At 41.6% G+C, this 24,144-nt stretch overlaps 1 protein-coding gene across 1 annotated transcript in view; it reads right to left on the bottom strand.

Annotated features, from left to right (window-relative positions):
* Positions 1-21,236, bottom strand: part of nphs1 (NPHS1 adhesion molecule, nephrin) — a 33,057-nt gene extending 11,821 nt beyond the window's left edge. Inside the window, exons 1-15 of the mRNA XM_035671726.1 lie at positions 21,155-21,236; positions 17,867-18,061; positions 14,627-14,749; positions 9,180-9,302; positions 8,385-8,466; positions 7,012-7,115; positions 5,111-5,232; positions 4,735-4,906; positions 3,327-3,484; positions 2,257-2,398; positions 1,777-1,901; positions 1,518-1,686; positions 1,235-1,364; positions 849-1,021; positions 10-150 (exon numbers count right to left, since the gene is read on the bottom strand). Of these exons, the coding sequence (XP_035527619.1) occupies positions 10-150; positions 849-1,021; positions 1,235-1,364; positions 1,518-1,686; positions 1,777-1,901; positions 2,257-2,398; positions 3,327-3,484; positions 4,735-4,906; positions 5,111-5,232; positions 7,012-7,115; positions 8,385-8,466; positions 9,180-9,302; positions 14,627-14,749; positions 17,867-18,061; positions 21,155-21,218 (2,023 nt within the window). The 5' untranslated portion in view covers positions 21,219-21,236. The remainder of the gene's footprint in view (positions 1-9; positions 151-848; positions 1,022-1,234; positions 1,365-1,517; positions 1,687-1,776; positions 1,902-2,256; positions 2,399-3,326; positions 3,485-4,734; positions 4,907-5,110; positions 5,233-7,011; positions 7,116-8,384; positions 8,467-9,179; positions 9,303-14,626; positions 14,750-17,866; positions 18,062-21,154) is intronic.
* Positions 21,237-24,144: the final 2,908 nt, after the last annotated feature.

Raw genomic sequence — 24,144 nt, 5'->3', positions numbered from 1 at the left:
CTGGATCACCTTTGACCAGCTTCTCCCTGCGGTGCAGCCAAATGCAGGAGACCTCCTCTGGGTTAGCTGAGACCAGCATTGGGATGGTTGCCATGTCATCCTCCACCACCTGGACTTGAGTTGGCTGCTGTGTGCTGAACTCTGGTGGGTCTGACACACAAACGGAACACAAATGCAGCTACAGTAAGTTGGATTTACACCATAAATATATGTGCAGAGGCACAAATACAAACTCTGCTCCACAAAATGACAAGAACCGGCAAGAGAGAACACAAAGACACAAAACATGTTAAGCATGAAAGTAGTAAGAGACACTAATGAGAGTCAAACCAGTAGAAAGTCGACATCCCACCAGTAATTCCAGATCTAACCAACTTCACATACTTAGACGACGGGGGAGTAAAGCAACGCGGGAGGGAGAGGGACAGGCATGAAAACGACGAGTGACAGTACTGTTGTCCAACTGCAGCTCTGCACAAACACACAGTGACATTCCTTCATGCTCATACACAGTACCAAGCTTTGAAGCAGTGGCTGGCTGCTGCCTGTGAAATGGCATCAAAGACAAACATGGCCACGCAGCAAAGCAAATGCGCAATTAGGACACACTGCTGCAGAGCTCAACAGACCCACAAATCACAACAAAGGTTTCCAGTAAACAAAAAAAACGCACACATACACATACTATATGCTGACATTTCTGTGCAAAAGTATCTGCACCATCATAGATCATCATTATGCATCCTTTAAGGTTTATGCAAACCACGTCTCTTGGTCATTCGCCAAGAAGAAAAAGGAAACAAACCAATAAAATAAAGAAACAAACTAACAATTAACCCTCTGCTTACAAAGCACATTGAGTTTGAAGAATGTCTTGGCCCCCTCGTCTAGTGCAGGGCTTTTGGCCTGGCAAGTGACCCTCTGGTTGTGATGCTGTGAAGTCAGATTCAGGGATAGAAAACTGTTCACTGACACACCGCTAAATTGAGCCTTCCTGGGTGGCTGCTCCACTCCCTGGAACCTAGGACACAAATAACATCCAGCAAATCCAATCACCAGGGGAGTTCAAGTTTACCAGGCAATCATGACCATTGCCACATTTAACAGGATAAACATCAGTCATTCAGACTCATTCTGACGCTGAATTAGCCAAATCATTTTTTTGCAGGAAAATGCCCCTATCAACATGTGTCATTGTCTGCTATGAGCCTTTCCACCTGCTGCCTTGCCAAACCTGAGTGAGCCCAAGCTCCAGGAGATGTTGGCCTTGGGGTTGCTGCTTCCAGACTGGCACTCCAGAGTGAGCATCTGGCCGCGACGTAGCTCCTCCTGTTTGGTTGTGATCTTCATACTGACTGCTGTAACTGGAGCACCATGACGTAAACAAGAAAACACAATCTTAACTCACTGACAATATCAAGATGAAGATCAAGAGTATAAAATGACATAGCTGATATTGTGCTTTTCTCTCAGCTGAGTTAGACTGGAGTAAAGTTTATCGATTAAAACCAACTCACAGTGAACTATGAGCTTAGCGTGGGCAGAGATGGTCTTCTTTGCCTCATTTTTGGCATCGCAGCGGTAGGTAGCCATGTTGTCACTTGCCGTCAGGACCAGGACCAGTTCTCGAGCCACACCCAGATCAAAGGACGTCTGCTTCAGTGCACTTGTCACAACCTTTCCATTCTAAAACAGGAAGGAAAGATAATGCACAGAGAAGTGTACGTATTCTGGACATACAGTATAACACACACATCCATGTACATTCCCACTAACCTTGAACCAGGTCAGAGTCCCATGGGGGTTCCCTCCAGTGGAGAAGCAGATGAGACGGACCGTGGTCCCTGAACGAAGGGGGACATCTTGAGGAGGAGTATCAAGCCATACTTTTTGAGGAGGGTCTGTTGTAAAAGGATTTTTTTCACAGTTTTACTACATTTTTAGCAGACCAGTTGTGTATTTAGAGAGCTTCACTTACCACTGAAAAGTTAGAGATAAAGAATATTTTCAATGTGAAAATCTTCCTTAAGCACAAATAAGACAGGCCTGGAAAATAGTTGCTTAATCTGTGTCAATGATTATACTATTATAGCTATGTTTGCCTTTTTGTGTTTATTGGCAGTTTGAATTACAGTTGACCCCTCCTGAACCCAGATGATTTTATTAAATTTACCAGATCAAAATTTTATTCCCCTTTTAATGCAGGTTATGTGTACTAAAAACACAACAGCTCTTAGAAACTAAACTTAAGCTCACAATAGACATTGAGTTCGGTGATTTGGGTCTTGGAGAAGTGTGTGCCCTTATTGAAAGCCTCACAGGTGAGCTTCAGCCCGTTCTCATCCCGGGAGACCCTGTGGGTCATGTTGGACATGGTTGTCATCCCACCATTGTCTCCCTGCAGACAGAAGGCACACATGACAGTTCAGTCGTGGGACAGATAGCCTTGGTCTCTGCCATTCTTAGTCTTAGGAAAGAGAGAAAAAAAATCTGAGAGAAAAACAACCCACAATGGTTTGTCTTGGTGAATACAGATGGCAAATTAGCTGCTGTAATAACTGATGTTGTGCATGGTCTGTGATAAATAAGCATATTCATCTAACTCTCCTGCCTTGCACACTGTTATAAATTGACCAAAGCGTCATTTTGCACCTGCCTGATAGCGGCCATGCCTATGCAGCACATCTGGTTATTAAAGCTATTATTGTGGTGATTACTGTAAAAGCCACAGTCAGAAAGACTAACAAAGGCCCTGGACAGGAGCGTCAGTCTTCATTAACCTCACACTGTTTCAGATGCATTAAAGCTCACACACAGCACACTGAGTGCCTTGTGTAAGATCAAATGAAAATGCTGCTGCCAGATGAATAAAGAGCTTGTTTAATAATGCTCATCTTCTGTGTCAGCTTTTATTCACTTTGATCTTATTAACATACACAAAAGAAGAGAAGAGCTGCAGAATACTCCTTTTGGAAACCGCTGCTGATTCATTTGCAAAGCTGCAGCAGGCCTATTGAGAGACTGCTCATGGTCATACCACTTTCTTTCATCTGTGAAGGTTCGCATGAGGTCAAATTTCATATTAAGGATTCTTTTAATTCATTGGGAAACATTTTAGAAGTTTTTTGTTGGTACCATTAAGACAAGCATGACTGAAGGGCAAAGCATTTGCACTTTATTGCACTTTATTTTATCTTTTTGCCTTGTGTTCACAGAAAAGAAACAAATCCTACCCTTTTTCAGTATTATAAATTTACCAGGATGACCAGCAACTCATTTCGCCCGCTGTCTCTTGCTTGTCTACCTGCTTAGATGTGTAATCTCACCTCCTCCATAGTGACAACAGAGGCGTTGAGCTCCTTATAGCCCAGCCACCAGCGAATGTGGACAGGGGGATTACTGGAGGTGGCGTAGCAGCTCAGATTCAACTCCTGACCCTCAATGGCTGTGAGTGAACCCAACAGCATCACTTCTGCAGGCTCAACTGATGTACACACACACACACAAACAGAGACAATTCAGTGAAAATATCGTCCCATGAATAGTTCATTCAACAGCTAGCTATTCTGATCACAGCGGTAGCACAACTATTTTTGGATGTGAAACATAGAGCTGTTTCAAGGGTGAGAAGGAAAATCACTTTGAGTGGCAACTTGTTTTCTCAGGAGGCTTTCAATGTGGTTTCTAAAGTGTGCTTCGTTTTAACCACAGGGGGAGACTGGGTACAATAGCTGCAGGCAAAGTGATGCAGTTGCATAAAAGCTTCGTAGGAATACAAAAGCTGGGGACTGAGCTGGCAGACATGGGGAAGGAGGGGTCATGTATGTAAATCTCATACCTATTTGTGTTTGTCCCACATGAGACACAGAATGGGGTGCATTTGAGCATGCCACACACAAAGACTGTTGAAATCACGCAGGTGCCGTGAGGTAAAAGAGGCATATTCATATTACACTGGTGAGACATATTCTGTGCCCTCCAGCCTCTGCCAATGCCTAGAGCGCATTCAGGCAGTCAGCCGCTCATTTTCAACATCCCTGAATGGATGACTGGGAGGCATGGCACCAGGGCCTGTTGGGGGCTGTGTGGGGAAAGGAGGGGCACTAGAATATCTTCAGCCACCTTTACATAGCATGAGCAAGAGATTTCTGCAACGACTGATCCTAATTCAAAGCATATTTACATAAAATAGGTGCATCAATCATGCAGCATTTAAAGCTCTGACTTACATTGTCTGGATCTGTAGTGGAAATCAGGCTATTGTTAGGCTCAATGCACCAAGGCTGCTGAATATTAATTCTGTGTTTGTTTTATTGTTGCTGAAACAAACATTTTATATTCAGATGAGAGAAAAGTATAATCTATTAACCATGGGCGTTACTGTCGCACAAAGTGTAGGCTTTACTGCCTCAGGATTGTGCATTGAAGCAATTCAGCTAAATTAGTGTATCAGCTATGAAAGAGCATGCAGTGATACTAATCTGGAGGCAGTCAGAAATATGGGCTGCAGCCATAATAACCATTAGTTTCATTAATGATATTAGCATTAGAATTTATGCTGGGACAGCAAAAGAATTGGTTTTGGAGGTAAGACTTATTATATTCCACTGCCTCATGTCCATATCCTTAATAATCCATTGCGGCAAGTCCTGCCAGGGATTTTTGTGTGTAAGTGTGTGGGTGTATGTGTATTTTCCAGCATTGTGCACTATATTAAGCATTATTTTCACTCACAGAGCACAGTAATTTTGCGGCTGACAGACAGAGGTGATGGTGACACTAGATTGACGCTTTCACAGCACAGCACTGCCTGGTTGTCCGCGGGGGTGATCTCCAGGTTGAGGATACTTCTGGTTGTCTGTGCCACGACATTCTCCTCCCAAACTGTGGACAGAACATCTCCATCCTGACGAACACAAGACAATTAAAAAAAGGCAAAATCAGGGATATGTTTGAGTAGTTTCACAGTCCCATATGGTGCACTCAGTGAAGTACAGGAGCTACTAACAACGAGATACTTACACTGCAAATTCTTTAACTTAAATAGTTCATTTTGTCAGTGTGACAGCGTGTTATAAAGCCTCCTTAACAGATGGTGCAGAAGATTTACCTTGGTCCATTGGAGACTGGCTAGGGGGTTTCCACCATGAGACACACACTCCAACACGAGCATTCTCCCCGCTTTGACTTCCTCTCTCTCCAGACCCACAATAACTGGAGGCTGAGGTGGGACTGCCAGAAAACGAGAGACAAAAATAAAAACGGACTTGACAAAGGGGAATGGCATAGAGGGCAATAGAAAACTGAAGAGGAAAAAGTGAGGGAAGAGAGGGAATGTAGTAACTCAGGGAAACAGCTGGATGGGGTGACCATCAATAGGATAACATAAAAAAGAAACTGCACTGCGATGAGAACACTCGTGGCAATTGAGTAGGGAGCATCCCTATTTGTTAAGACAGGGCCAATAAATTGGGAACATTCAACATGAATGTGGGATAAGAGGTCCAGATCTGATGAAAGCATTAAGTATTAAGGGAGCAGTGAGCTGGATCCAGTCCATAAAGCAAAATAACAGATGTTCAAACAGTAATAAGGCAACGTGAAATATGAATAAATTACAGCCTCCTTGAATAAAATATACGCAATAAATAGAGGAGGACGGGTCTTTGTTATTGCTGCAATCAGTTTCAGAGAGCAGGCTGCAGACCCTGGCCAGTGTGACAAATTGCCACCTTGCTAACAATCTGGCTGACTGAAAATGGCCACCGCGCTGGCTTTGATGGGCTGGCATGCTGAGTAAGACTGCAGCGGTGGTCCCAAGTTCTGCAACATTAGCACTTAGCACAGAGCCCATGTTGTTTAATACGGAGCAGAGAGATGGAGAGGAAGGGAGGAGTAGCGGTTATTGGTGATTGTTAAAACAGCAGCTGTGGCTTCTAATGTGGAGGAGTATAGATAGGGACAACATTTAGGTGTCTAGTCAGCCTGTGGATAATACGGCAGTCGAGCTGGAGGGGAGTGCTTGCTGCTGAAGGTGTCAGCAGCCCTGCTCCACTTTAATCAACAGCATGATTTAGGCCTGGGAGAAGGAGGTGGGTAGACTCTTAGGCCTAAACAATCAATTACTTCAACTGATCAACAGAGGAGAAAATACTAAACCTACTGTAGTAAACAGTAGCTGCGGTGCCACACTGTTTGTGCATTCACCAACAGTGACTCTCATTGTTGCCTTGCCAAATAAGAGGAAAAAAGAAACAGAGAGAGAGAGACAGCAAGTGTGTCAACTCACCTTTGTGTGCTGCAGTAACAATTTTATTATATAATGTCACGCCGTTTGTGATAATAACATGAAAGAAAAAGCAACAGAAACTGCCTCCCCTCCTGCCTCAGTGGATTCTAAATTTAATTTGAGCTGATGAGCACAAAAGTTGCTGGGTTAGTTTTGTAGGATTCATCATTATTAACTGTGGTGGCCGTAGCTTCCCATATTAGTTATTATAATACTGTTAAAAAATTCAGGACTTGAAGCCTCGCTGATATAATCCATCTTAGTGGGTCTAATAATTGGGTTATGTGTTTGGTTAATATTGAGGAAATAAGACCGAGGGTGTAAATAATTTTAGGAATACTGAATAAAATGGTAAAAATAAATAATTAAACTAATTGAAATTTATATGCAGGGTTATCTGTGGACACTGTTACATGGTTTTACAATATGAAAACAGCCTGGACCTCCTGCTTTGGTCATATCAATCTCAGCCCACCAGGGGCAAGCTTCGAGAACGGGAAGCAGTCACACTCTTGTTGTCTTGAAGTAGGTGTGAGTTTGCCTTCAGGATGAATGTTTCTCCTCGGAGCGCTAACACAGACTGAGTGCACAAGGCCGGATACCCCTGGGCCTCCCCGAGGTTGGGTTCCTGTGCAGTTGAGTGTGTTTGTACGCAAGTGTTTTTTTTTTGTTAAACAGAGGGGGTGTTGACTGTCAGTTTACAGACAGGTTGAGACACTCACAGTACACGCTCATGGTCATTGTGGTCTCCACAGGCCGGAAAAAGGCGTGGTTGTTGGCATGACATGCCAGCTGCCTCCCGTTGTCAGAGCTCACAGCGGTGACCCTTTGAGAGGTAACACAAAAATAGAAGAAATTAGAGGGATAACAGACAGCTTTTACAGAGCCATATAAAGTGTTAAAGCTTCAAACATCACATCATGGTGATGTCTGGCCAGTAGTTGAAAGACGTATTCAGATCCTTTACATACAGTCAGTAAACATACATCATTACAAGGAGAAGTCCTGCAGTCAAAATACTACTAAAGTAGAATTACAGAAGTGGTCAGTAAAATGTACTATGGAAGTATAAGTACTTATTCTGTAGTGAAATGCCTCTTGAGACTGATATATTACTAAATAATGCCTTCATTATATTGTTAATACTGATGCATCCATCTGTAAGCAGCATTTTACTGGTTAGCTGGTCATGGTGGAGCTTTGTGGTATAGTGTAGTCCAGTGGTTCCCAACCTTTGGGTTGGGCCTCCCAAAGGGTCAAAAGATAAATCTGAGGGGTCGTGAGTAAAATTAAACCATCTGAGGAAAGTCACAACCAAAATTATCTTAACACATTCAACAAACATTAAAAGTACAATATTTACTGCTGAAATGTGTTGGAGTAGAAGTATTAAGTAGCTTAACATGGAAAGTACCTTAAATTTGTACTTAGGAACAACACTTGAGTAAATGTACTTTCCACCACTGGCTCTTGCCTCTTGCGAGAGCCATGTAACAGTCAATTCAAAAATGCACTTTGTGATGTACAATCATCCACTAGCACCTGCAATGCAATGGATTTATTCTGAGCTGAGTTTACTCTTTCAGTTTATGTCTTCTGTATCAAATTACAGTACAATGTCAACCGTAACAATCACACATGGCCCACTGCTGTGTAGGCTCAGTGTGAATATGAGGAAGAAGCATCAATATTGCTTAAGACCTTGGCTGTTCTGCAATAGAGCTGAACAACGTTGCAGCTCCTCAGTACCAATGTTATCTCAGGATATGACAAGAGGTTATTATCTTTGACACAGTGGAGACAAGCAGGATTAAAGCAATCTATGGCCCTGTTTAATGTATAGGCACCTGGCGAACCGGTGAGGATCGGATCTGTCTCGCTGCTGGAATGTAATTTTGTGCATTTGACAGAAGCTAATTCAATCGCACAGTGCCAAGTAACAGTTCGCTGTGTGCAGAAATTCATTGTACTCACTAAGACAGAAGGAGAAAATAAGAGCGGGGTGAAAACAAGGGAAACAAGAAACAAAGACAGACTGGGAGAGATTGAGCAGATCGGTGAGGAGAATGAGTCTGGCAGGCGGGTGAACACATACGTTACTTCAGCATGCGTGTTCAGGAGCTTATCCTTTGAGCCAGACATGGTGAAAGACTCTGCACCTGTCAGCTTGACTCCATCTAAAAGACACAATGGGGGGAAGAAGGCACAGAAAAAGGGAGAATACTGCATGTAAACTTGTTCATGTGAGGCTGAAACATCAGTGTTATTCTCGTGTGGAATGGCACATACAGGAATATGATAAATATGTGTGTGTGGTGCAGTCACAGTTTAAAATCTCAACCTGTCTTCAAAATGAACTCAAATCAGTGCTGAGATTACAATATCACCAAATAAAAATTACACTTTGATTGAACACAATAAAAACCTACATTTCAAGAAAAAAAAAGAGAAAATATATATCTTAGACTTACAGCATAACCCTTTAGACAAATTCACACCAAGAGAAAAAACAAAAATCATCTCTCCCTCTCTGGCTCAGAAATATCCAGTATAATAGGTGTAACGAGGGAGCAAAAGGTAAAAACTGAAAATGAGAAAATTCCAGTTGTTTTTCTAAACTTGTGATACAGTTACTATACATGTAATCGTAAAGATGGTTGAAATTGGAATTTCAAATGTTCAGGCTATTTCCTCCTTTCAACTCTACTATTCGAAGACTGTGAAATAAGAAATCTTTACTGAATGTTTTTTTTTTTTTTTGTTTATATATTCAGGTTGCGACCTGCAAAGATCCCAGAATGTAGAATACCAGAAAGGCTGTAGCCCTTTGTTCTAATCTGTCAAGCTGACCATCTCTGTCACATTCAGTGCAGTTGAAAGGGTGACTCACCTTTATAAAGTGTGATTACAGCCACGGGCTTTGCGTCAGGGACAATACAGGTGACGGTGTACTCCTTCCCTGCCACCCAAGGTGTTGCCATGTCCACCTCAAAGTATGGCTTGGAAGGAGGAACTGAGGGAGAGTACAAGTTTCATATGTATTACGTCTAATATTCATCACACTAATTTTGGGTTAGTGGAAGCAGGCGCTGTCACAGACAGATATTAGCTTATGCAATGATGTGATAATAAGCACTCGTAACATTTGGGAGTGACTGGAATGTCACGCTGTCAGCTTTTGAGTGATTTACTACAGCGAGGTTTCATGTTCTGTTGAGTTAGAATACAAATTGTGGACAAGAAGAGAATACAAAGATGAAATAGTGATGAAACCGATCCAGTGCTAATCTATCATAGCAAACACCAAACACTTCTCTTCTCAGATCACCCCCAAGCTAAATATGTGCTTTCTGGACTGATCAAAGCAGTCTTCACTTCTCCACTGTTCTACTCCACAATCCTTTTATCTGACCATAAATAGGAATTCCAGAAAAAAAAAACATAGCTTTTAACACAAGGGACCGAAAATTGTTTGGCAGTAAATTGAGAAATCTGTCACCAACTAATCATCAAAGAGATTTCTGCAGATCTTTGAGACAATTTTTACCAAGACTATCAGTTAAATCATGCAGACACTACAGAAACGTGATCATTTACTGTGCCAGCTTTTAGTGAGTGGGTGAGCCCATAGAATTAGAAATTATGGGTACTGTTAAGGTAGTTTTTCTTTCATCAAAGATCAAGTGCAAAGACTGCCCAAGTTCAGAGACAGAACGAGGAGTTAGAAAGTAAGGGATGGAGAGAGGCATGAAAGACATGTATGGAGACACAGCAAGAAAAGTGAGTGGAAGGTAAGCTTCAGGGCCAGGGAGATAGCTGTTTCTGAGCTGAATTCTGAGATAAATCCACTGCTAATGTGTGGCTAAACAGGTGGACCACAAGCAACCAAACCAGCCAGCCATTCAGCTCCTCTCCCTCTCATTGGCATGTTACAATCGATCCCTGGCCACTAGGAGGAGCTGTTGCTGTGTGCAGAGTCGCCAATTGGCTCAAGTCTACTATTGAGACAGATGAGATGTGGCTGCAGCTTCAAACTGATTTAAAAGAAGCAATTGAATCTGTGTGGACTGTGATGGGTTACCCAGAGCACTGCAGAGGCGCGCGCTGCAATAATGAGATGCATTTGTTTGTTTTTCCCCCCTCTTCCCTGAGAAGATGACTGGGCCATGCATCTATTGACAGCCCCTGCACTCTCAATCTACTCAGGCCCGCACGACTCACATAGGCGCACCACTTGTTGTGCTCGAGGAGTGTCTGGCAGGCTAACAAATCCTAAAATAAGAATAATGATATGTTCGCAAATGAGGCAGGCAGGTATCTAATTTTTTTCCTCGCTCACTCATGCTGGGCCATTCCTCTTATCTCTCATTCACTCCATCATCCCTCTCCAGCAACCCTAGCCCTATCCCTCTCCCCACACTATCCTTCTTGACCACTGCAGTTAAACTGCAGAAGAGTGGGGGAAGGTGTGTTCCAGCTTGGACTGGGAATTACAGCCCGCCATCCATCACATCTGCAAACCATGTGACCCAATCAGTCCGGTCAGAATGAACTCACACACATATTATGTACAAATGTGATAGCACATGTGGACAACAACAAAACACACATTCTATTCAATTTACTAGACATGCACTCAGAGCAAAGACAGCAAACAAGCTGTTCTCTTAATTAACTCTTTGTGCCCCTTCTTTGTCTACTTGCCTGTCGGCTTTTTTATTTTTGTCTCCCTATCGCTCTCTCGTTCTCTCTGCTTTCCAGCCCTATCTCTCTTATTAAGGTACATATATGAAGACAAAAATAGATAGGCATGCAAAGACTTGCTCCCGCCGTTCATACGAGAAACAGTGAGCCGCTAAATTCGATTCATTAGACAAATACAGACGGTTTGGATGGATAAGGAAGATAAGAAGCAGATTAGCAGACACACATCAATATGCATAAGCAGCTCTTTCCACCTATCTTTCTCTTTCATTCACATACAGATGCACACACTCTCTCCTCTCCTTTGCACACAAACAGCCAAAGATAAAGTCTACAGTGCATGCACTTTGCACGCACAAACACACTGACACAGGCGAGTGAATATGCAGACGAGCTACATTCATCTCACTTCACTCTAAAAACAGGCGCCAATGTGTGCACATGTCCAACATGTGATACTGAGCTGATTCTCTGGAAAATATTGGAGAAGGCCCAGAGGATAAAACAGTCTCTAAAGAGCTTATTATGCTGATTTAAGAAAATAATGGCGAGCAGAAGATCAGACTTCTCAACACCAGACAGACACAACTCATCAGTTTTATCTCTGGAAATCAAAGATTGGCTAAAACCACACATCCACCGTCCACGCATGTGTACATGCACAAGGTTGTATTTTTTCTTTTGCACAAAAAAAACATACATATTCACTCAATCACACACACACACACACACACACACACACACACACATTGTAGGTCTCAGGTGTGTGATCTCTGGCAATGAAAGCCTCTGAAACAGTGCCCCCCCCTCCCCCACTCACTCCTTCCTGACCCACTACTACTGTCTCTCTTCCCTTCTGTTTTGGGTCAATTACATAACAGGTAAATTCCTATTTGTCCGCATCCATAACCAAGATAGTATTTCACACACATGCAAGGTCTCAACAGACTCATTGATGAATCTATTTCATTGATAGCTTCAAAAGAGAGTTAAAAGCAAAGCAGAGAAACAGAACATTTCCGTCACTTAAGTGTCTCTTATTATTTAGCTGCTAATTGGAAAGACCCTGACACTGTAACATGAGTCTGGCACTGTGATATGCACACCGTCCAACACCAGTGTATAACACACTGTCCTCTGATGGGGTTATATCTTGGGCAACTGTCAGAACTTTTCGTGAACGAAGATGAATAAAGTCACCATGTTCTACGTTGCTTGTGCCCCCATTTATAAGTTGTTCCATTATTCATAACAGGGAATCAGAAAATGAAGGCTCATTATATACTCTTCAAGTGCTAAACTCATTAGCTACCGCAAAAAACCTCACCATAGCCCTGGTTCCTAAAATGTCCTCTAACCTCCAACCAATGCTGATAATAAGCTTACACACATGGGCACACTCACTCACACATACACACACACACATATCTCTGTAAGACCCAACTATGGCAACTGAATGAGTAACACAGTCTAAAACCAGAACACATCAAATAACTGTTTTGAACATTTGCAGGAGGCATCTGTACAGGCATGCAACGGGGTGAGGGAGAGAGTTGTTCATTAATAGGATTAAATGCTAAGGCTAATGGTATAAACCGAGACACAGGATGTGTCAGGTATGTGACGGGCACAGTGCGGGGTAAGTTTTAGTAGAGGAGGGGGTTTCCGTGGAGGGGGTAGAGGTTGTTATTGTCATGGATTACTCACTGCCACTTGATCTGCCTATTGCAGTAATCCCCTATCTAAGCTCCGCAGGAAGGCAAAAACACACAGGAGTTATGTTGCACCAATGGAAATGTCTTGAAAACATCTCTTTGTAAGCCCATGGATGGGGCTTATTGACATTTTTGCCTCCATCCCCGCTATTCACTGCCTGTGGTGATCCATCTTGAATTAGCCAGTCATGATAGCACTCCCTCTGACCCAAGAATCCAATTATTTGACCAGCAATCTCTGTTTTGTTTTCACATTCCTCCCCTCTCCCCCACTGTATCTCCTCATAAAGAGTTTATAGTGTTTTGATTTGATGCAGGGCTTGATGGGATATGGCCATGGTTGACTGGCCAGGGGTGTGGGGCCTTGGGAGCTGTAGTTCAGTGATGAAGAAGTCTGTGGGGAACTCATCAGAGACTGCTCTTCAAGAGGATGCACAGTTTGTAGTCCCAGTTCGGCACTAACAGGAGATTGAATTCATCAGCTCATTATAAAGCCCCAGATTAGTCACGTATTTTGAATCAGTTGAGTTGGTGGGGTGGAACAAATGACCCTTTAGGACCAAGGCTGCAGAGTGCTTTTTAAGTCAGTTGCTTCACTCTTTGCCCTTTGCAACAGTACAGCTGCAAATGTCCATCTTAAACAGTCAACAGCTGGAGAGTGTTCCCAAGACACAGAAAAACACCAGCTGAGATGTGTGAAAAGGATTCAGATCTGCGGATGTCTGAGGAACACAGGGCAGCAGTAGGTTTCAGTCATGGTAAATACAACTACCAGCAATCCCTGATGCAACACGAACATAATTCCCACACAATTTGACCTTTTCGACAAAGCCAAAAGCAATTGTGTTGACTTTGTGCATGTGGGCGCACATGCAATAGCCTTCTCAGAGGTAATAAATGTGGGAGTCAAACCTGCTGCGGCTGCAGGTGTAGGCATGCTATAGGACATGGGACTGCTGCAGTGTAGAATAGAACGTAGCCATTCAAAGGAGACGTCTGCCTCTTCCTATCCCACACCACCCGCCATCCCTCCCACCGACCCATTGATGTCAGAAAAACCTGCTTTCTTCCCAGAGAGAAGAGTGAGGCCGCTAGAATCGCCCCGGCAACCCACCACCCCCTAACCCCCCACCCCTCTCCATGGTCACCAAAGAGAAAGCCTGAAAGCGAGGGAGAGAGGGAGAAATTGTGCAACGGAGAGAATGGGGAGGGGGGTGTAAGTAAATGAACTGCGCCCGGAGAAGAAAGGTTCTTTTAGAGTCCTTTCCTTGCCACATATGGGCTTGCTCCCACAAGCAAGAGGGAAAGGGAGAGAGAGATACCGGTTGTTATAGAGTGACAACAGGTGGTCTAATGTAGTCGCACAATTACATCTATTCGGGCCTATGTCTGTGTAGGGACTTTTCAATCACTTCTGTTATAATTTATTCCTGTGCAAGGGAGAGACATGGATCGCCCTGAGGCTGCCAGGGAATCCAGGCTCTACTGATACTTTATATTGTGCAGCTGCTGGTTAAAGTCATAGACCTACTGGAACATGCAAGGATGACATAGTGCTTGTTAAATACTGTCTGAAAAGTTTGAGCTATTTTGAATTTCTTCATAGTTCATACATGCTTGAAATATGATTTGCGCTTGACGGAGACTGCTGAGTTCTACTGTGGAAGGACACTTCAAATTTAGTCCCTAAATTCAAGTGTGCACTGCTTAATGCAACTGTCTTATGTTACGCAAATTAAAGCTCTTTATCAATAGAAATGAATATTTAACAGCTCTTTATATGCTGATTACTGGTCAAGAGGTTGCGTATGTTACTGGAGTACTGAGGATGTTCACTGTGTCTTGTTACATCGTTTTGTTACAAAAAAACTCTGTCTCCAACATTTGTTCTGTTCACAGACTACATGGTTCTACTTACTTAGCACATTGACCCAGGCTGTACTGGAAATGATTGCTTGACTGCTCTCAGACTGGCCCGCTTGACATTCATAGGAGGCATCATCTTCCAGTTGGGCTTTTTCAATCTGAAGATGATATTGCCCTGGAATGGAGAAGGAGAGATTAATTATTTTTGTGACACATTATGTTGTGATAAGGATGTGCTCACTAAATACATGTAAATAATTACAAAGAGGAGGTTTCATTTAGTTTTCTTGTTCACACCCCGCTGAATATAACCCTCACTGTTTAGAATTCTGGCATGTATATTGATAAGTACCTCCTGCAGGCCCTATTTCTTCTGTGTTGATTTCAGAGTGTCTGAATTATAGGCAATTTTCAACTTGGGAAATGGGAAAATTAACAATAAAAGCAATTTGTACAATGACAGTCTGGCATTTCAATTCAATACGGTAATATACTCTACTACTGACTTTTGGGGATTTGATTTGATTATAAATAGACTATTTTCGTATTTCTGTAAAATGGAAACATCTCACTTGCTGAGAACCTCCTGCTGCAGGCACTTCCATTGACATGCAAGTGGTTGTCTATACTCATAGCAGAGGCATTTTGTTTCAGAATGAATTTCCAGTATGGTAAATGAAATCCAATGCCAGATTCTCAACGCCGACTGAATAAACTGTCTATTAATTGATGCCAGACAGAGCCCTTCTCTCTGTGTCTCTCTTCTGATAGTCTGGCATGCCAACAGGGCTTGATTTGTTTGATGCATTGCCATAACCTGTGGGGATTAGATGATGTTCAGTGTTAGTTTTTCCAGCTCCTGATTCTCTGGCTCACAGCCTACTAACATGTGGAAAATAGTATCTTGGTCTGACAACCCAGGCCTAAAAATGCATGTGTCAAGTATGCTGGCAAGATAATTAACACCAACCAGAAGCAATTTTCACATCTAAGTTATCATTGAGTGCAGAGAGAGAGAGACATTAAAGTTATTAATCATATTCCTGTTTCCTGAAATTACTCAAATATAGTGCAATCAAGTTGCAGAGAGTGTGTATTTATGGCTGGGGAGATGGTGGATGGTTGCAACACTATTTGCTTATTTGCCCATTACTCTGTATTTATTTCAGCAAAGGCCTTCACAATTTTAGGATACAGTATATATCTACATAGTCATTATGCTTGCGGAGCATATTATAGTATATTCTCCCCTCTGCAAATCTGCATTTGTGTATTGGTCCTAAAGCTGGAAACACAAATTGTTACACATTTGGGAAATGTCAGCCCCAATTGAAAGGGAAAGGGAATGACAAAACTAACTAGTGTCAATTGTTGATCTTGACTCAGACAATCTTTTTGGATTATTCAGTCAGCCGAGTATAAGAAACATAGTTACTTGAATAGGCAGCATGTTGCAGAAACTATTCCACAATTTGAAACGTTTTACAGGACCATTCACCCTTTCACAAAGTCTTTATATAGTTGTGTGTTTAGTGGTTTTCTAATATACTGGGTACAAACTGAAACTAAATATGTCAATATAAAGAATGTACTATAAAGGCGTCATTATTTCTAAAACAAGAGTAAAAGCATTCACACAGTGTGACAGATGTGAATAAGCTGAAAGGTCTTTATCACGTCTTTTTCTGGCTCAGTTCAGTATGTAAGGGTAAATAATATTTGTACAATTTTCCAAGGCCTACAAGATTCATTAAACAACTTCATTTGCAAAGAAATTCCAGAGTCGCTGACATGCCATAAACAGCAAATTAATATTCATGTGTGACTATGGTAAACACATTTATAAATGTTTGATATTAGAATAAGAATATGATAAGAATAATATATGATAATAATTCATAATTAAATGTAGCCTGATTGACTGGCTACATGTCATGTAAGACAATTAAATCACACCTTGTGGACCAATAATTGACAATAAATTCTCACTGAATGCTTTGGTGCTTTTCAACAAGCTGTTTTATCTGATCTTGTCTTTACAATACACTTTGTTACACACAAATGCATGGAATCCTAAATCTAGGCTCATGCCCTTACACATTCACATTATTGCTTCAGCTTGTGGAAACCAAGGGGGCTACATCTACTGTAAGTACATGTTGAAATCAACTCTGGCCTCTTTGGTGAGGGTAAATGTGTGATTTCAGGCTTTTTTAAGCGTCAATAAACATCACTGATGAGAACAATCAGTGAAAACTGGTGGAGTATCGAGTGCAGTCAAGTGTCATCTTAAATGCTTTTGCTCTTTCTGTGCAGTGTAAAGTGATTGCATACATCAGCCTGCAGTCTGCAGTCTCTTTTCCTGGTAAAGTGTACCTGCGCTGATGGGTATTTTATTAATGAGTGTATGTTTGAGTGTTTGACAGCATGTGTGTGTGTTTGTTTTCTTTATGTCCATGTGTATACATTATTATTTAGTTGATGTTGATGTACCTGCTGCAATGCTTACTGTAATTTACTCAACTAATCAGCTGACAAACAATATTTCAGTGTTTTATACACTTGTTTTCATGTACACTCCGGGCATTAATAAGCATGGACAATGGTTGCATGGGCATCTATGCATCTCTCAGTGTTTTTGTGTCGCTGCCGGTCTCCCACACTGTGCAACAGTGAAGTGCGGCTTGTCTAGTTGCGGGCTGATCAGGAACAGATGCTCTTCTCTTACTAGGGATTGCCTTCTAATTGGCTATTACTTTTTATAGACTGTGGTGCAGATTCTGCAACACACTTTATTCCCTGCCACATTTCACTGATTTGCTGACACTCTGTTGCTTTTATTTCTTTTTTTTTTCTTTACATGTGAGTGACAGTGAGGGGGGATGTGTGAGAGGCTGTTGACAATCACATCACCTCCTCAGTCCCAGATGCTCACTGTATAGAGAGCTAGTGTGCCATAAGGTTCCCGTAATGTCTGTGTTGCTTTATTACAGCACTTTGAAGCCATAGCAACAACATCATCTCATTTACTTTTAGAGTAGCCAACATCAAGCTGTACTGTTGGATGCTTCCTGAGCTGAACAACATCACTCCATAATTAAAATCATATGTCACAAGAAAATAAAAGAATATAAAGGATAAATATTATACCAACAGCATATCATTGTTCCAGGTACATCATAGTTTAATTTAACCTTTCCACATTTGACATCAAGTTCAAGCCTACACAGCGGCTTAGGTCCAGCAAAGCCAAATAGGCCATAAACCTTAAACCGTGAGTATCCCTGTCTACCTCTCTTGAGGTTTCCAATCATGCTGTAGCGTGGAAAGCCTGGCAGGCTTCTCTGAAATCCCAGGAGGAGGCCGTCTTTCACCCACTGCACAGTCCCTGAGGCCCGCAGCACCTCACACCTCAACACAGCTGTGGCTCCCATCCGCACAGTGAGGTTCCTGGGCTCAGACCTGAAAGCCTGCTGGGCCTGCGTGCCTGGAGACATAAAATGGGAAGGAAGAAAGGAAATGAGGAAAGGGGTTTGGAGTGGAATTGTGGAGCAGGGAATGGATGGGGTGGTATTTAATGTAAAGAGGTGGAGAAGAACAAGGGCTAAGTATGTCTGAGGAGTGTTATGGAGGAAATAAAAAGAGGCAGAGGGAGCACGACATAAACATACACCACAGGGATGCAGTCTTGTGGTCTTTTGTCTGAGAAGGCACCCCATTGTGTCTGGCCACATTATTCATCCTGGCATATGTTTTATTGATGGGAAACTACAGTGATACGGCCATGAAAATGAGTCAATAAAGTAATTACTGTGAATTAAATCTCCCCTAGCAATGCAGATAGGGTATTGGGAGGAAGAAAAAGGCATGGGGTATCAGAGACCTCGTTCACCTGCGGTTTTTCTTCAATGTCGATGTCCCACCAGCTAATTCCTCCTGGGAAGAGTAATGATTATCACTTTAATCCCCCTTGTTTGTCATAGGTGGGGTTGGCCATCCTTCAACAAGGCTCTTAGGTGACATTCTGTGGTGCAGTGCACTTGAGTCAGGAAGGTAACCTTAACATAGACCACCCATGAGCCTCTAACACTGGGGCTACGATTATATTATTTTTATACATAGAGGTTTATGAATAAATTCAGTTCAAGTTCAAACGCAACTGCATACTCCAATTAATGCCTAATATCTAAGCATGAATCTCGTTTAAACAATGCCCCACAGAGAAGCCAGCCTGATTCTGCTAGGCTGTTTGAATCTTGACCTTCATTGAAGCAATGACCAAGTTGTTTGTGAAGTGCATGCTCTGTTGCGTCTGACAACATGAGTGAGAGGCAGAGCTCTCAGATCAAGGCTGAACCAGTCACCTCACGTCAAATATGAAGGGCAAGATTGGCCATTACAGAGGATGCATACAAACAACCAAACACAGTAGCACATTTGCATACGGTTTACATAAATGAATACTCAACAGTGATCTACTGTGGCTGTGGAAATAGTTATGCCGTATGATAGAAATACTAAATACAATATCAAAATGTAGTAATAAGACTCAGTTTTCATGTCCTGAGGTGAGTCTATGTAACTTTCGGGCAGTGGTGACCTAAAGCTTAGAGAAGCAAGCTTGTGACCGGAAGGTTCAATCCCGGGACTGACAGGCTAAATCTGAGAGGGGAAAGAGAAAAAGCATTACCACCACTGAGGTACCCTTGAGCGGGGGCCCTAAACCCCAGCTGCTACAGTGGAGCTGCTCAGTGGCCAGTAGATCAGACTGTGGTTGTACTGGACAGCTTCCAGGTGTGAATGTGTGTAACTGTGCGAATGTGATCAGGGCATTCCTGCAAAAGAGAGGCCTTCTCTTGGTGAAACTTAAATAAAGGTGAAAGAAAAGAGGTAAAACATGAAGAAACAACACAATCTTCCTCTTTAATGATAAATTCATAGGCAATAACTTGAGCTCTTACTGAGATTATTACATTCTGGAATTTTGCCTCACTTAGGTAGTAGCATAATGCTAATTATGACAAGCTTTCGATATTGCTGTATAACTAGTATTACTGAGTCTGTTAACTGATTTAAAGACTGTTTGTGCTACTGTTACTCTACAATATAATGGTTTTTAAGGTAATACCTTACCAAAAAAAAAGTGTTTATTGTGTCCTTCTTTTGGTCCCATTCCACCACTCTCTTCTCTCTTTGACCCATTGTTGATATAACAATATTAAATTAGTACAGCTTTAAGGGGAAGGGGAAAGCAGGCCTATTTTAATGATACACATGTTGACACATGTTGACGCACAGTTGTAATAATAAGTAATAATATTAATGACTGCTCAATTCCATTTCAGTGCCACAGTAAGCCATACCAGTAAGCAAGCATGCACATCACCTGGGTGTGCTGGAATTGCAACACCTAAATGAAATGCAGCCGTCATTAATTAAAGTTATTAATTACATCTGTACTTTACTGCTGTAAGCTGTCAAAGATTTCTGCTGTAAAATATTGATTTCCATTTGTTATTCAAGAGTGGATGTCTCCAGTTATATAAGTATGCTTCTCAAACCTTGTTTCTACATTCCCTTTTAACTTTTCTAGGTACAGCATGCACCTCATATACCAGTATTTTCTAAATGTTTTGATTTGTCTGTAAAGCTTCTTTTCCTGTCATTGCATTATACATGATTAATGTCATGTTGTCCACTACATTGTCAAATGACTGAGGGTTATGTTTAGTAAGCACCATGAACTAAAAGTCATTGTAGTAATCACCATGGAAACTAGTGAAGAAATACTGTGCACATAATACCCAGTAGCAGAAGTGAAATTATGTTGGCGCTATTTATTTTCTATATAGGCAACTCAATGCCATAGGTGAAAGTAAGAGGGACATACAAAGTGTATAGAACTGTCAAGGATAACATGCATAGCACTATGCAACTCACACTGGAGAGTTTTACCTTAAGCTAGACAACAACCCTAGTAGAAAAGTCAATATAGTCACATCTGCCTTACTACAGGTTGGGCAACATTAGGATTATTCATTTGCATAAAACACTAATACCCTTTGACTGAGTTCCCCTGTTACCGTGAATAAATTGGTTAACAAAATGTTTCCTTTTCATCTTAAGACTTGTTCATAGGGAAGATGGTCCCCCAACACAAAGAGAGGGAACATATGCAGCTGCAGGTTTCCTATTTGATTAAGAAATAACAAGAGAGGAAGGTAACTATAATATTAATGGACCTGTTCGCCACCTTGATTTGCTCTGATGCAACAAAAACAAGAAAAAAAGGGAAAGGAGAAACATAGACAAATGCCAGAGTAGGGCCAGTGAACCTGGTACAGTATATTAAACAAGATCTTCATTAAAATCGAGAGATAAGTATGAGTTCACGGTTAGTTAAACTGTTTTATATTTACAGTGAATTGTCATCACTGTAAAGCTGTGTGGCTTCATTTAATTAAGGATTCAATAAAGTCAGTGTTCCCACTGCTCAGCTGAATGATCTGAACATGAATGGGACTTGAAAAGGCCACAGTTACTGTAATGATAGCTGCATGGTGACATTTGATTCTCTTACCCCAGATGAGACAGAGAAAGGGTAGAGCTGAAGGAGACACAATCCATGCTGACAAGAAGTCCATTTCACCACTGACACCTGACCTTCGACAATCCTGGAACAGCCATGAAAAGAAAAGAAAAGACCTTCATGAAATAGACACAAACATAAACTCCCCTACAAGGTGAATAAAGTTGGCATATGCATTATAGAGCCATTTGTATTATGTCCAGCACTGTAGGAGCGTTTAAGAAGAAGCTATTGAATTAAAATGTTTTTTTTCATGTTTAAGTTTCTCGTTTATTTTTAAGGTTTGACTTTCTGAACCTGTGTTTTCAATACTCACCAGAACAAGATCTGTTGTGTGGGTGGATGGATGGCAAACACAGGACTTTCACTCAAGATTCACGTGAAACCTATAGTCAACGTAGCTGTGTATTGTACGCTTCGGTGTGATACATTCATATGGTTACAGACTGTAATGTTAAGGTACCATTTGCCCACTCAGAAAGATGCTCATATTTTTGTTGTTTATAGGCAGGACGACTTGTTCAGTAAATAGGTTAATACATTCAATCAATACTGGCATGGCCCTTTCAAGAAAGTCATGTCAAATTGTCTGTCAACTGTGTATTTGTATTTTGCAGGTAATTTCCCATGGGTACAGTATAAAAGCGGTATTCACTGTCAGGATCATGACATGCTCTTGTTGTGAATGGATCCCAGACACAGTTTGGAATTAAATCTGCAGGCCGTGCTATGGGTCTGTGCCCGTTGCATCCAATACTCTCCCTTATTTGACCTGGAAGAGCCCTCTGTGGATTTTAAGTCAGTTTGTAATCACTTCAATTTATCTGCTGCAGGAGTGGAACAAATAATAGTGATTTACTTAATTGAAAACTAAATATTTTCTCATCTGAATAGACTAAATGAATTGAAGGCAACAGCTCTTTGACGCATCTCCCCTCAGTCGATTAGTTGCACTCCAACAGGCTTTGATAAGAATTAACTCACACTCAATTATTTTTTTTTCGCTCTCAAAACATTTGTGTATTTCAGAGCCCCCAGTATACTCTTTGAACACACAAGGGCAATTACTTCCTTCTTCAATGAATAGAAATTATTTTCTGAGGTTAAAAGTGCCCATCTTCTCTTTATCTCTTTCTCTATTAATAACTCATGTAGGTAAACACAAACACAGTCATGATTTTCTGCCTAATGTTGGCATTTTTTCTCATGTGGTTTGGAATTTATTATCCATTTTCAAGTAAGAAGTACTGGGTTTCTTTCATTTGTCTACACTACAATGAAAAAAAAGCCAGAATTGAATCCCTACCTTTGCGATTTAGAGCTCAAACAGAAGGTATTCCCTGAGAGGAAGAGGTTTGGCCAGCATAGAAAAGGTTGTTGCTCGCCTCATAAGTCTCCATTTTCACTGGGAAAACAGCCTGCCTGACCTCCCCACATTCCCATTACCTAGCCAAACAACCGCCTTATTTGTGTTACAAATACAGCCAGTCCCAAGAATGTTGATTTGCTGATACATGTTTATTTTGTTTGTATGAGATATCTGGAATGACGCTTGTGGAATAACAGTTGCTTAAAATATAATATTAGATAAAAACTATACTAAATGGCAATTTAATTTGTCTTCAAATACAGAAAAGACCCATATTTTACTACAGCAGCACGTATTGCCACAGGTTCTTCTGACCTTGTTCTTCACCAGCTTCTTACAAATGCAAATTAGAAAGTTTGATTTGAAATTTGATTCGCTCTCAGAGACAAGGCTGTCACTCTCCCTGCAAGGGCATTAGAGGCAGCTGAACCATTCAGCGTGACCCCGACAGGTAGATTTTTAATGGCGTCTTTCATAACATCATCAAACGACTCAATACACTCAATCCTAGACCAATTTAACGTGAAACCCCATGAAATCAGTCAATGTGCAGAAAATGAAGTTTCAACCTCCGTGCAGCCAACCAATTCAGATGTGGTCCTACATCTTAATACCAGCCTAACTTCTTACCAATCTCACCAGTTGCCCGTGGGGTCCAATTACTGTAGCTTATAGAAGCTCCATTGTGAGCCATTACTGCTTTAACACTGAACTGCTGATAGAGAAGGTTTCTAAAAAGATGCAGATTAGATTATCAACAGAATCTAATCGCATCCGTATCACTGATTGTGCATTAAAACATGATTAAGATCCGGCTGGATGGGCTAAACACTGACAGAACAGACGTTAGGCTAAATCATACAGTAACAGCTTGGTCCAGCAGTTCAGCAGCTTGACAACGTACATGTCCAGCACAAAATACAAGGCACTCAAAGTAACCCAAGTTCAGTGTTTGTGCACTTCGACTCTGCTCCTTTCAGCTCAAAGTGTTCAAGTTTATTGGATTACTCCGACTTTGCTACACACACTAACACACCTGCTCTCCTCAGGAAGAAGTTGAGAGACAGAGAGGCAAAACCTTCTTTCAACCTCCACCATCTCAAGCACATCTGCCTGCCTAGGGTGCACAGAGAGAAAGAGTGTGAGGCAGGCAGACAGACACACAGAGAGGGGGGTACCTCCTTCTTAAAAAAAAAAAAAAGCCTGGAATCTTTGAATAGGTGTGTGGATTTGCATGAGAGAAAGAGAGCTGTGCTTACCTGTTGAGTGACGCCAAGGCTCAGGAGCGTCTTTTTGTCTTCCTGATCTACAGATGGCTCTGTGAACACCAGTGAGCAACGGAGATGTTAAAGAATGCCAATGGGACTCCCCCTTCTTTCACTCCTTAGTCTAAGACAGAAGCAAACAGATAAAGAGAGGGGGAGAGGCAGCAGTGAAGACTGAAGAGCGAAGGAAGGTGTGTATATAAAAAGTGTTGGTGGCTATGGTTACAAGGGGTCACCTGCACAGAAAAATAAATGTCAAAAACACAATAACAATGTCATGGCTGCCCCAATGATTCAGTGAATACTTTTATACTCTTAAGGCTAGACAGTAACAAAATGCCAATTTA

The sequence above is a fragment of the Morone saxatilis genome, unplaced genomic scaffold (genome assembly GCF_004916995.1).
Source record: "Morone saxatilis isolate NCDOM2014 unplaced genomic scaffold, NCSU_SB_2.0 Contig24, whole genome shotgun sequence".
In the NCBI taxonomy this organism is placed as follows: domain Eukaryota; kingdom Metazoa; phylum Chordata; class Actinopteri; family Moronidae; genus Morone; species Morone saxatilis.
Note: the sequence above shows the minus strand (reverse complement) of the source record. Positions and strands in the feature narration are given on the sequence as shown.